We start from the raw sequence: 13,430 nt of genomic DNA, 5'->3' as shown, positions 1-13,430 counted from the left end.
AATATCAGGTCGAAGGATCTAGATGTAGCCCCGTCTAAAAATTTTAGGCATCCGGGAAAAATCCGGGAATCGGAAAACAGATTTTGACACCCTGTAAATGGTATTGACTTATCTTGCCCTTTCTTACCCTACATTCAGGGGAACAGTTCAATCTGGGGAACGGAATTCAGGAGAATGATTTTTTTAAGAAGTGTTATAGAATCAAGCTTGTATTCACGATAGTTTACTTTTTCAGCTGTCCTGAAGCCCGGAGTCGTCACCGTGTACGAGCAGGACGGTGCCACCAAGAGGATCTTCGTTTCCAGCGGCACCATCACCGTCAACGAGGATTCCTCCGTTCAGGTGCTGGCCGAAGAAGCTCACCCCGTTGAGGATCTGGACTCCGGTGCGTGCCGTGAGATTCTGTCCAGCGCCCAGAGCCCAGCTGTCCTCCGCCTCTACTGATAAGGTGAGATTCTGACAAACTTGTGGCAATGGTTAAAGTTAATCGCAATTTAAACATTACAGGAACGTGCCGAAGCCGGAATCGCAGTGGAGGTTGCCGAGGCCCTGGTGAAGGCCGCCGAATAAGCGCGATCGCGGTGAATACTGCCATCTCAGATAAAGTCTTTTGTTGAAACCATTCTTAATAAGCTAAATATTCACGCACTGCGATTGGGCCATATAGTAAAACCGATTGAATCGATGGAACGTTTTCGGATATTCGGGGAAGACATCTTAGGGTACAGCCGAATCGAAGGTGCAGTGAACAAGAACCAGTTGTGAGGGATTAATAAATTGAAGCAGACAGCGAGTTTAGAAGCGTACGAAAGATGTTCGTTGATTGGGTAGGACAGTAAAAAGAAATCTCCTTTTGTTCTCCCGTATTTAAATTATGTACATATTTATTTAAAATATAGAGCTGGGAGCAGGTATCTTTTTAAAAACTTGACAAGTATTCTAGAGCAAATCTCTAGGAAGTCTCTCTTTTTAATGGAAGTCTAAAAGTCTCTATGTTAACCAAGGTTAAAAGGTCTATGAAGATTTTTTTTCTGCTTGCAACGAATCTAGGTGAAAAACTGAAGAGGTCCAGAGTATTATTCCAGAATTCGTGATTATTAAAAAAAAATGTTCGGATTTTTTTCTGGAATTCACCATGTTTTTCCTTCAGAAATTCGTCTTACATTTTCTCTAGTCCGATTTGGTAGGCAAAAAGAAACTTCCTTTGGTGCTCTCCGTATACTTTTATTGAAAACAGTAAGAAATGATTATTCAAACAATTAGATCATCGCTGTAGATCGTATTCGGTCTTATAGGAAGCCATGTAAAGTGATAGCCCTAACAGGTCCGACTTGAATCAGAATTAGGTACCAGGAATCCGGACACGATCAGAAACTTGCATACTTTGTCCAAAACTTTCATGCGCCGATAGTGCTTCAAAGCTTTCGGAATATTTTCGTCCTTTTCATGGAGTAGGTATCGACGAGCCCCGAGGATGCAGTTCTGAAGTACAGCGTTATGTCCGAATTCGATGAAGTCGCGATAGTAGAAGTCCTTGCTGTAAAGATAAGTTAAGGGATTAGGTTATATCGGAGCATTTTTGAAATACATCGCGCCTTACTTATCCTCCCGGTTTTATCTCCGAGGCCAAATGGATGAAGTTGTCGTTCCTGAAGTCCCAATTGTTGCGGATGAAGTATTCCAGTGCAACGTTGGCGTTATAAATTTTCCGTTGCAGCTTTGCCACACTAAAAAACATCCGATTAATTGTAACCTACTTACTCTAGACTAGACACGCAGAACTTTCAAACAATACTCACAATGGTTTCTGGCCCGTGGCCCGTAGAAGCGCATCTAGCAGTATGGCCGGCATGATGTGGTACAGCACCACCCGGATGGTGTTCAGGATCTTGATCTGCGTGATGCCGCCGCCCGGAGCCCAAACGCACCGATCCAGCGGGATGTCGTTGGAGAGCACCTTGCCCATTTCGACGATCTGCGACATGGTACAGTTTGCGCAGATTGGAGATGCAACAGTTGTACACCGGCAGCTGCGGGGAATCCGGCGATACGGGGGTCCTGCGGTTTGCGAGATGAAATAGGTACGTAACATATGAATTGTATATTTCTGGGATTTGTCGTTCTAAAACATTAAGCTCTCTACTAAACATTAATACTCAATTGAAACAAAGCATGCTTAAGGCTAAGTAGCCGTTTTAGCAGCGATGATGACTTTACAACTTACAATTTCAAATTGATAAAACTCAGTCTTGATAGTTTATATTGACTTGAAAATGTATCACTGTACGGGCATCAAGTATGCTCATCCTTTTTCAGCTGTGTCAATGCAAAACCAAGTGATTTTTTTCGATTTAAAATCTGGCGATGAGTTAGCAACAATCATCAACGACGACGTACTAATTTCAATGACGGCCTACTTAGCCTTAAGTGCTTAATCTACTTATCAACTATAACGAAGTCCAATACACCAAGACCAACCTTCCATATTGAACTCATGAATTACCGTCGTTGGGGGTGACAATGGGTCAAAAATGGATGTGTACGAATTATTTATTGAATAACTATCGCAATTTTACTCCAATAAACTTCAAATTTGGTGTGTATGTACTTTGATGGTACATTAACAACTGTTCAAAACATTAAAGAAAAATATTTATTCACAGCGGCACCACAAGTGAATGAAAATGACCCAATCTCACCCCATAGAGGGGGTGACATTGGGTCACTGTAATTGAAATAACTTGTTTTTGATAATATGGTTGCAAAACCATTCACAGCTGAAGAATATTGATAAAATACGATGCAAACAAGATGAAAAGATATCTAAGATGTTTCACAAGTATGATAAACCCACTTAAAAGAACGATTATACCCAAAAAATTGAAGAGCTATGAGAAAAAATATGTAAACACAACATTCATCGTCAAGTTTACATACATTTTCTATTTTTTACCCTCGAATTGTCTTCAAAGTCTCATTCCCATTGCCATGAAGCCTGTTCAGTTTCCCCAAAGGTGTACTGAAACAGTGATTATTTCAATTCTTCGCAAATAGTTAAATTTCAGAGCGACATTCCACGATCAATACATATCAGGCAGATGTTGTTGTCATAATCACGATATTTCAGTGTTCCAACTCATTTGTACTTCCAGGAGATGTTTCTATAATATGAAAACACTGATAAATAATTAAATTAAAAAAAAAACAATCCATTTGATAAAATTTTACGATGTTGCTGCGCACGAAACACAGTTGCTGGATTGAGAAGTTGTCGAAATGCGTTGCATTGCTATTCAATGTACGGAATCCTCAAGTAGACTAGTTTGATGTTTCAAAGAAGCTGTATTTTGAAAGAATAAACACATCTTAATGAAAAAGAGAACTACCGGCACCGTAAAATGTCAAAAAAGTGGACTTGCAATTCCATTTACTGTCGTTCTTGCTTGACCCAATCTCACCCCCATTTTTGATGTTTTAGACACCGTACTGAAAAAAATAAAAATTTTGTTGAAAAATCAAATACATTTCGGAAAATACGTGTGAAGTGTAATGAAAAGACTTTAAACCTTCTACTAATATAACGGTAGACGTTAAAGTACATGCGTGATACTTTGCACAGGAGAAATTTAATGTTGTAAATATTATCTGATTTCAACATACAAGTTTATTGATATAGTAAACAAAAACTACTATTTCTAAAAATGTATATTGTGATGAATTATGTGTAATAATATGTTCCCAAACATATGAATTATTATTTTAGTAATATCACCGTTATTAGCTGAAATATTTCACAAAACATATTTTTCCGTTTTGACCCAATCTCACCCCCCAGACCCATTGTCACCCCCATCGACGGTATTAAGGCCGCACGGGATGTCATCATAATCACCCTATCCATTTCAAGAAGCAAATCTCAAGAACCACTCCATATATCGATGCGAAAATGTATCACTATGATTCTATATATGTAGTGCACAACCCGATAAATTTTCAGCTTCATCGGTTCACTAAAATTCGAGATTTGCTTCCACAAAGTTTTGATGATTATTGTTAGAGTGAGACGAAAGATAGGGAAAATAACACGGTCTCCCGTGTCCCCTTAAGGTGAAACGGCGTGTAAGTCAAAGAATCATTAGAATCATCATTGATGTAATAGTAGTAGTGTCGCCTTTCCATGTATATTTTCAAAACAAACAAACAAAAAATGTAACATTTGTGTTAAGCATATTTTTATGTAAACACATGGGAAATTTAGTAGATTGACGAGTATTGGAAATCCAAATCAACTCTTCAATCGTACATATCAAAAGAAAACATTACAATTTAATGAAGGGCAACGGAATTTCTCTGTTTTAAATTGGATTTATCGCATATTTTTGTTATGCATCGGTACGGTTTATGTTTCCAAGGGATGACGGTGTTGCCAGGTGATTGGCGACAGATTTTTCTAGCAATTGTTATATGCTTGTTTTCGGAACATTTGCTGCATATCATAAAAAAATTATCGTTTTGCAAATAGTTTTCCATCACAAGTTCACTGATTTAATAAAATTTCAATGATTTTTGTGATCAATTCACATTAAATGCTATGATTTTACAGATAGCAACTCTGACATCACTGCGCTCAACGATCGCGATGATTGTGCACACACGATAGACGCGTCCCGACGCATCCCGACGCATCGCACTGTGGAGCTTTCCAATTATTTTGGGTGGTCCAAATTGATAAACTCTTGGTATGATTTTATGCTTCGTAGAGATGTTTTTTGTAATTTGAGAGAATCGAAAAACAAACAACGTATGAATTTCAAGTGTCTATGCTTTGTCCAACCTATCCGCACTGAAAATTAATACAACAGAAAAAAGTTGGATATTTTAGACTATAAACACAGGCATGTCTCAGTGTCCGGTGGCGGCGTCGATTCGCAGCAAGTGAAAACCACCGCCATAATAGTTTTGTGTGTTGCGGTTGATAAAACTTTATAAATATTTGATTCCCGTTTGAAATGTGTTCCTTTAAGGGAAGTGAATGAAAGATTTGTTTAGTGGAAGTGTAGTGAACGCAATATGAAATCTAAAACACAAATGTTTGCTGCAGAATTACAATGGAAAAGGTAAGCACCTTCTATTTACAAGTGTAGTTGTGTAAGGCAATGAAATGCGGCATGAAATCGGAGATTTTTTTTTGAGAATATAAATCTCATGTATATTGTCGCTAAATTGATAATGCTGTATGTGAAAGTGTTGATTAAATATTGAAATACCACCTGAAGCATTTTTCTTCGCATAAACTATCCATTGAATCAGGTGATAAGCAGTTATATTTCATCGATGTTGCAAATACCAACACTATCATAACAATATGTTGATGGTTTTGGAAGAAGCCATTTTGCGATGACGCACCAAAAGGCCTTAAACAGAGCAGAATAATCGACATGAAATTGAAGCCTTTTGCAATGATTTTGGTTCATCTTTGCAAATTTAGAATCATTTGGCATAAAGGTCATTACGCATAATGGTCATTTGAAAATGCCAACAATTTACGTAAGATAGAAAAATTATCAAATAAAATGTAGTAGTTACAATGCAAACCACTAGTTCAACAACGTAATTAGAAAGAACAGCCATCAAAAAAAAGGAAAATTATATATGAAAATGTTAGCCATGTCAACAATATAGCAGCATTGTCAGATTTTGAATAGTGCAAACAAACCACCAAATTGCGGTAATTGTAAAGCTACTAGTATCCTCAAAAAACTATTCATTAACTCAGTTTACAATGATTATGCCAAATTACGTTTATGCCAAGGAGCATATGAGAGCATGTGATAATGGTACCGCTTTTATGCAAATCGACTCTCCTGATAACTTTTCCAAGCGCTATGGTTGAAAGCTTCCTTATAGGGAGCCGGATCTTATTCTTGGCACTTTTGATTCACTTCGGCACTGGGGTTTTTCGAAAAAGACATTTCGGCCGAGAAAACCCCCCTTCATGCCAAAGTGAATTATGGAAGTGCCCAAGAATCTCTGCACTTATTGCTTTCTGCTCTGATCGTTACTGGACACCGACATCTGTTCTTATTATCCGTCATCCTCTGGCACTCATCGTCGAACCATCAATTTCTTGGTAATTGTTGAGCAGTACCGTGGATTGACTTTCACAGATAGATCCGAATTGAATTTAGCAAAATAGTATTTTGGATCACTTTTTTACTATAGCGATACTGGCAACTTTGGCAAAGAAACCTCTCAGTTAGAAACGTGCAAGTGCTCATTGAACAACACGTAATGCCTAGACGAAGAAGAAGACTGCCCATAAACACATCTCAGTCCCATGTTTGCTTGGATTCCTATTCACATGGGACAGTTATGCGTTTATGGGCAGAAGAGACCTTCCATTAAAAGTAGAGACTTCCTAGAGACTTGCTATAGAACAGTGGTAAAAATGCGCGACCGACGCATTGAACAGCTTGAGAGCGCTCTTAATGGCCAAAATACATCAACTTCAAACCTGGACGGAAATCCCCCAGCAGTCGATCGTATCCCCTCCAGCTTCCAAGCAATGTTAGATAAACAAGAAGCGATGTTTAATCGAGTTATTAAGAATTTGATAGCAGCCAACATAGAAATGCAAAAAGAAGTACAACACTTAAAAAGCTCCATTAATACGTCTACCAGCATTGCACACAACGCGCTCACGCAAGAAGATTCTGTTATCGAGTTTGCAACCCCAATCGAAAGCGCTCTTTCCAAAACCCTCACACCCGAGAAACAACAGCCTAATGATGATCCGCTAGACATTTATAGCGACGATTCTCATCCTCTCGACAACATTCCGAGCTCTTCCAAACACATGGGAACACCAAGACCCCCTGTTTCTCCCATGATCCGCAAGAAGGAGACGTCAAGCCTTACAAAAAGCCATCCTCTCACTCCTAAACGACCTTACAGTAAAGCAAATTCTCCCGATAAGCTGCAGGACAGCGTGAACGCGTCGAAGGTACAAAGGCAGTCCTCTCTTACTCGGAAAAACGTTAGCAAAAACTCTAAATAGCCTTCCCATCAAAACACCATCAACCAGGCTGTCGGATATTAAAAAGAATATTTATCACTGATTTTCACTCTGAAATACAAGTTTTATTTCCGACCACTTTTACACTTTTTCTGTTCTCCCTTTTTCTCCCGCTCGTGATCTCCGCGATGGCGTCTTCAACTCTGCGTGTCCAAGCGCGTGCTCCTCAGTGACAGTTCTTCACTCGGGTGACCAGTGCTGTTGTCATTTTACAAAAGGGCGCATCTGGTCCCGACATCCCCCCATTACTTTTAGCGTCATAAACAGCATTGGTCTGATAATCCTTAAGGTAAGCTGGTTTGCGTACCATCCTCATCGATCGATTCGAAGATTGTTCGTCATGTCGTATGCTGGATTGAGATTCTTCAATTCCATTACTACTGGTGCGGTTAGAATCATCCGTTCGATGATGCTCTTCTAGCTGTTCCTTGAAACCATCGTTTGCTATTATGTCGTCCGGTACTGGAAGTGGTTTCAGGTGTGCTACGTTTCTTTGCATAGTTCTACCCGAACTATTCGACTGCACTGTCGCATCTGATCCTACGAGTTTTGTTATAGTGTATTCCTCAGGAGCGAACGTTGTTGAAAGCTTGTTTTCTTTAAACGTTCTTTTAACCACTACAGTGTCTCCTACCTTCAGCTCTGATACTTTCGCATGACGTCTAGCATCTGCATAATCAGCGTCTTTTTGTTTTCGCACTCTGTCTCTGTCCATCACCTCCTCCTCCTCTTCATTCAAAGACGACTGTTCACTGAAACAAGGCAGTTTATCGCGAAATACCCGTTTGAACATCAAAACAGAAGGCGCAACTCCGGTTGTGCTATGAGGTGTAGAGTTGTACATAAGTAAAAACGATCTTAGGTCCCACATCCAGTCCTGACTTGTTGATTGTTGACTGATTTTTAAGTGTTTCAATATCGTCTTATTTGCCCTTTCAACCTCGCCGTTTGCTTGTGGCCAATACGGCGTTGTTTTTCGTAATGTGATACCGTATTCATTACAGTAGGAACGCATCTCTTCGCTCACAAATTGAGGTCCATTGTCACATCTAATGGATTCAGGAATTCCGAATCTGCTGAACGTCTCATGCATAGCCTGAATCGTACGTTTTGCCGTGGTTTGTTTCATGACAATGGCCTCTGTAAACCTACTGAAGTAGTCCACCAGCACAAAAAGTGTGTGTCCCGAAGGAAGTGGTCCCATAAAGTCCACTGCTATGTCCACCCAAGGCTTTTCCGGCATTTTCGTACTTTTTACAGGCTCTGGTGGTCCAAGAGAAGAAACGAGTATACACTGTTTGCATTTTTTAACGACCGCTTCAACCTGTTTATCTATTGACGGCCACCAAACCTTTTGTCGTATACGACGTTTCATGGCCGCAATTCCTGGATGCGCCTCGTGCGCTACAGCTAGCACACATTGGCGTAGTTTTGATGGAATCACCAGTCGATTTCCTCTTAGCAGAACACCATCGACATGGCTAAGTTCATCTATATACGGCTTATACTCTTTTGTTACGTATTCTGTTTTACCTGATCTGAGGCAGTCCAATATCTGCTGGAGTTCTTCGTCATTTTCCGTTTCTAGCTTCACTGCCTGTAAGGTTATTGCCTCAGGAACAGCCTGAGCTACAACGCTTCGAATATACGCTTCGACTTTTTCATCAAATGGTTCTGGAGTTAGATCACAAAGTCTTGAGAAGACATCCGCAAGATTGGCAGACCCTGGAATGTGTTCTACATCGTAGGTGTAGTTTTGCAACTTTAGCACCCATCTCTCGATACGAGCACAGGGTCTCGACCTTGGACTGAAAAGAAACTTTAGGGCTTTACAGTCAGTTAACAATGTAAATTTGATTCCAAGTAGGTATAGACGGAATCTTTCCACGCCCCAAACAAGCGATAATGCTTCCCGTTCGGTTTGAAAGTACTTCTTTTCCAGGTCGGTCAATGATTTGCTGGCATACGCAATTATTCGACTTCTTCCTTGTGAATCTTCTTGGAGTAAAACAGCTCCCAAACCCGTTGGACTTGCGTCTGTCATCAGCTTCGTTCGGTCCTTAGGGTCAAAGAATCCGAGATGATGAATTTTCGAAATAGCCATTTTTATCGACTCGAAGGCAGTACTTTCCTTTGAAGTCCATTTGAACTGGGTTCCTGAATGGAGTAAATTCCTTAGTGGTTCTGTCTTCGAAGCAAGATTCGGAATGAACTTGCCAACATAACAGATCAGTCCTAGGAAACTTCGCAGTTCTGAAACATTATGCGGTTCGCGAAATTTTTGAATCGCTGCGAGTCTATTCTCGGTTGGTCGAACTCCGGCAGTTGTAAGCTGATGACCTAAGAACTCCAAACTTTCAACTCCATACAAGCATTTTTCATCGTTTAGTAAAACATCATACTCGGAAAAACGCTTCAACAAGGCTGCTAACCTCCTGTCATGCTCCACCTTATTACGTCCAAATACTACCGCATCGTCCAGGTATACAATCACTCCCTCAAGGCCAGCTGTTATTGTCTCCATTGTCTTTTGAAAAAGCTCAGGAGCACAGCTAACCCCAAACATTAGACGTTTGTACCTGTAGAGGCCATACTTGGTGATGAACGTTGTGATTGGTCTCGATCTTTCAGACAGCTCGACTTGATGGTACGCGTCTTTTATGTCGAGTTTAGAGAAAAACGCTGCACCTGACACCGATGACAACAGTTCGTCCACCAGCGGCAATGGATGGGTTTCTCGAAGAACCGCTTGGTTGGCTCGACGCATGTCAATGCACAGCCTAATTTCGCCAGAATCCTTGAGAACAGGCACCATTGGCGAAACCCATGGTGATGGTCCCGGCGCTCGTTCAATAATATCGAGTTCCAGCAGTGATCTTAGTTTATCTTCAATCTGATCTTCCATCGCAATCGGTGGACGCCTATACGGCTGTTGCACCGGTTGCACTTGATCGTTGATTGGTATTTCAACAATTACTCCTCGGATTTTCGGAAATGGTTCCCTGCGTTTCGAGTCAATTGAGGCAATATCATATCCAACTTTGAGAACTTGAAGATCTTTGGCTGTTTGGTCACCTAACAAACAGCGTTGACCACCTTCAACGACATAAAACTTAGCTGCCACCTTATTGTTAGCCGCCTGAATCTCCGAACGAAACATTCCTGTAATCTTCAGAGGCTGTTCGGCTCCATATGCAATGAGAGATCTGTCAATTTGTGTAGTTGCATCTGTTATTTGTACTCCAGCGTCCTTCATTTGCTCCCAAATATTCATTGTTATAATATTTGCGTCTGCTCCCGAATCGATCGTCATGGGGATTTCAATCCCCCCAACCTTGAACGTAAAAACATTTCGGCCCATCGCGTAAAACACGAAATCCTTGGATTGATCTTCTTCAGTTTCTTCTAGCACGGCGCGAATACGTTTGGCTTTCGGTCCTCCGAAGGTATCACTTTGATGACGCTTGTAGCCTTGCCCAGTAGTATAGCATCGTTTCGCCCAATGTCCAGATTTTCCACATGCCGCACATTTTGTACCTTTTGCGGGACACTCAATACTTCCTTGTACATGGCCTCGACGTCCACAACCGTAGCAAATACACCTGGTATTCACCTGACGATCAGGCTGTTTGCGATTCGGAAACTTTGACGGATTGGGTGATCTTCGGTTTACAAACGGGCGGAATGATGGCTTCGCAACCGAGTTTACTTCAGAATCCGGTCTAGTTTGCATGGAAGACCTCGACAACTTCCTGGACTGGTCCAACGATTCAGCCAAACTGGTCCCCAGTGCGATGATTTCCTCTAGCGAACGGTCCTTCTGAAGCAGCCTCGTGCGAAGCTCTTGTGACTTGCAACCTTGCGTGATACGATCTGCAATCAATTCATCTACAACACAAGAGTTGTAATTACACCGCGCAATCTGCTTCCGTAGACGCATAACGAAGTCCATGAATCTTTCATCCGGTTGCTGCACTATTTGATGAAAAAGGTGCCGCTCGTATGATTTACGACGGAAAGGCTCAAAGTAATCATCAAGACACTTGATTGCCACATCGTAATACGGCGGATCGGCAGTGACATGTGGAACCTGGTTTACTCCCGGAAGATGACGTAACAACTCCTAAAGGCCTGGTCCTCCAAGATATGCTAATTGAGCCCGTTTATCCCGCTGTGCCTCGATATTCTGAGCCAGGAAGAATGATTCCAAATCACTTTTCCATATTTCCCATTCAGTTGGAAGATTACTGGTTTCCGAAGTCACGTCGAATGGTTTGATACGGCTGTAAGACGACATCCTGTGAAACGAAATTAATGTAACCAAATCCACTTTTTATCACAAAATAATCTTTGGCAAGTATTTTCCTTCCCAATGTTTTTCGTTAAATTCACCTCCAGAATTTTATATAAATATATATATCCGGGAAAAACTGATAAAAATTCAATCATAGGAATAAAACAAATTATTATTGTATAGCGCATTTATTTTATTTATTTATTTAAATATTATCATTCATGATTTCCAGTATACGACTTTCGATCACAACATGAACTCCTCTTACTCCTCCAATCCGCAAAAACATTTAGGTACCTTTCAGTTTCCTCTTCTTTTTTTAAATTTAGAACACACAAATTTCATAAAGTACATAACCTGATGCCTGAAAGATACACAACCATCCAACTATTTGTAGGTACACAACCTCTGAACGATTTATAGGTACACAACCTTTCAATTATTTTAGTCACACAAACTTCCAAATAGTGTAGGTACACAACCTTATCATTCTTGTTTAGGTACACAACCTTATCATTCTTGTTTAGGTACACAACCTTTCTACTTCTGTAGGTACACAACCTTCTCATGTCCATTATAAGTACACAACCTTAATTCCAGAAACACAACCAAGATTTCCAAAATTCCTTCAAAACCCAACCTTTCCGCTTTGGTAGGTACATAGCTATTGCATGTCCATAATAGGTACACAACCTTAGTTCCACCAAAACAACCACGATTTCCCAAAACCCTTCTCATATGTTGGTACCTAACCAGCTTTTCCATATATGGTATCAAATCAACTTGTTATCCTCTAATGCCACAAGATTTGTTTGGAAATCACTATTCCTCTTTTGTACAAAACCAAAACTTCATGTTCAAGATATGTAAATTCACACAAACAAAATACATACTTTTTTTGTTTACTCACCTGTCTTTGTGCTCTCTCCGCATGCCAAAACACAATTAGGCAACTGTAATGTGGGAATCTATTTTAAATGTTCAACCACCCTCCCTATCATTCAAAAAATATCGATGCGGGCCTTTTAGCAATCGCCGCGAAAAGGGTTGCTACACGAAAAACATTGGGAATCACTCACATGTTACATTGTTTCTGTTTAACTTCCATTCACAACTTACTTCACTCATCCACAGATCTAACCTCAATTTCCGTAGTGCTCCGCCCTTGCGACAACCACGCCGATCTCTTCCTTCTGCTCCAAACTCCAACAAAATCCTCACCCAGCTCAAGAAAAACGTTTCACTTCCACTGTACTTTTGTTTTCAATCCTCGTCGCCAAATTTGTCGGATATTAAAAAGAATATTTATCACTGATTTTCACTCTGAAATACAAGTTTTATTTCCGACCACTTTTACACTTTTTCTGTTCTCCCTTTTTCTCCCGCTCGTGATCTCCGCGATGGCGTCTTCAACTCTGCGTGTCCAAGCGCGTGCTCCTCAGTGACAGTTCTTCACTCGGGTGACCAGTGCTGTTGTCATTTTACAAAAGGGCGCATCTGGTCCCGACACAGGCGTAACACCCAACACCCAACACCCTCAACATGACTCCACAACCAATCAACGAAGACAATTGTCTAGACTCTACCTCGAGTAGTCGGGGCGCCGTTGGACCGGAAGCCAAACCCCTACCGGAACCTTCGGGTCGACTCCTGCACTCGAACAGTAAGTTAGATGAAGAAAATCTGAAGAAAAACAGCGCCTCGAGCAGTCGGGGCGCCGGCAGACCGAAAGCCCGGACCCAATCGGAACAGCCGGGTCGACTCCGACACTCGACGGACGAAGATCCAGCTATAGCCCCTGGTAGCTGGGGCACCGACAATGCGGACGTTCTTCCCACACCGGTATTGGCGGACAACCCTCAGCGCCGTGGGGGAAGCTGAAGGAGGGACGGACAAGGGTGAGAACACTTATTCCCCTCAGGACGTCGAGGGAATCAAGACCGTTATGCCGTTAGATCTCGGGACGCACAAAGGGGGCAACCCCTGTCCCCCGGAGGACAGCGTGGGAGTCAAGAACCATCAGCCAACTTTACCCGAGCATAGTACAAGTACGGACGAAAT

At 41.3% G+C, this 13,430-nt stretch overlaps 2 protein-coding genes across 2 annotated transcripts in view; one reads left to right on the top strand and one right to left on the bottom strand.

Annotated features, from left to right (window-relative positions):
• Positions 1 to 222: 222 nt before the first annotated feature.
• On the top strand, positions 223 to 806 carry LOC110681032 (ATP synthase subunit delta, mitochondrial-like; the record flags this gene model as incomplete). The annotated part of the gene is given in 3 exon segments (XM_021856801.1): positions 223 to 420; positions 422 to 448; positions 508 to 806. Coding segments are annotated over 3 exon segments (288 nt in total), but the record flags the coding sequence as incomplete, so codon positions are not given.
• A 794-nt stretch (positions 807 to 1,600) lies between these two features.
• Positions 1,601 to 13,430, bottom strand: part of LOC110681030 (putative fatty acyl-CoA reductase CG5065) — a 28,716-nt gene continuing 16,886 nt past the window's right edge. Inside the window, exons 4-6 of the mRNA XM_021856796.1 lie at positions 1,929 to 2,058; positions 1,800 to 1,894; positions 1,601 to 1,727 (exon numbers count right to left, since the gene is read on the bottom strand). Coding sequence (XP_021712488.1) covers positions 1,601 to 1,727; positions 1,800 to 1,894; positions 1,929 to 2,058 — 352 coding nt within the window. The remainder of the gene's footprint in view (positions 1,728 to 1,799; positions 1,895 to 1,928; positions 2,059 to 13,430) is intronic.

The sequence above is a fragment of the Aedes aegypti genome, unplaced genomic scaffold, assembly GCF_002204515.2.
Source record: "Aedes aegypti strain LVP_AGWG unplaced genomic scaffold, AaegL5.0 Primary Assembly AGWG_AaegL5_hic_scaff_253_PBJ_arrow, whole genome shotgun sequence".
Taxonomy (NCBI): domain Eukaryota; kingdom Metazoa; phylum Arthropoda; class Insecta; order Diptera; family Culicidae; genus Aedes; species Aedes aegypti.
This window is presented reverse-complemented; position numbering and strand designations above follow the sequence as displayed.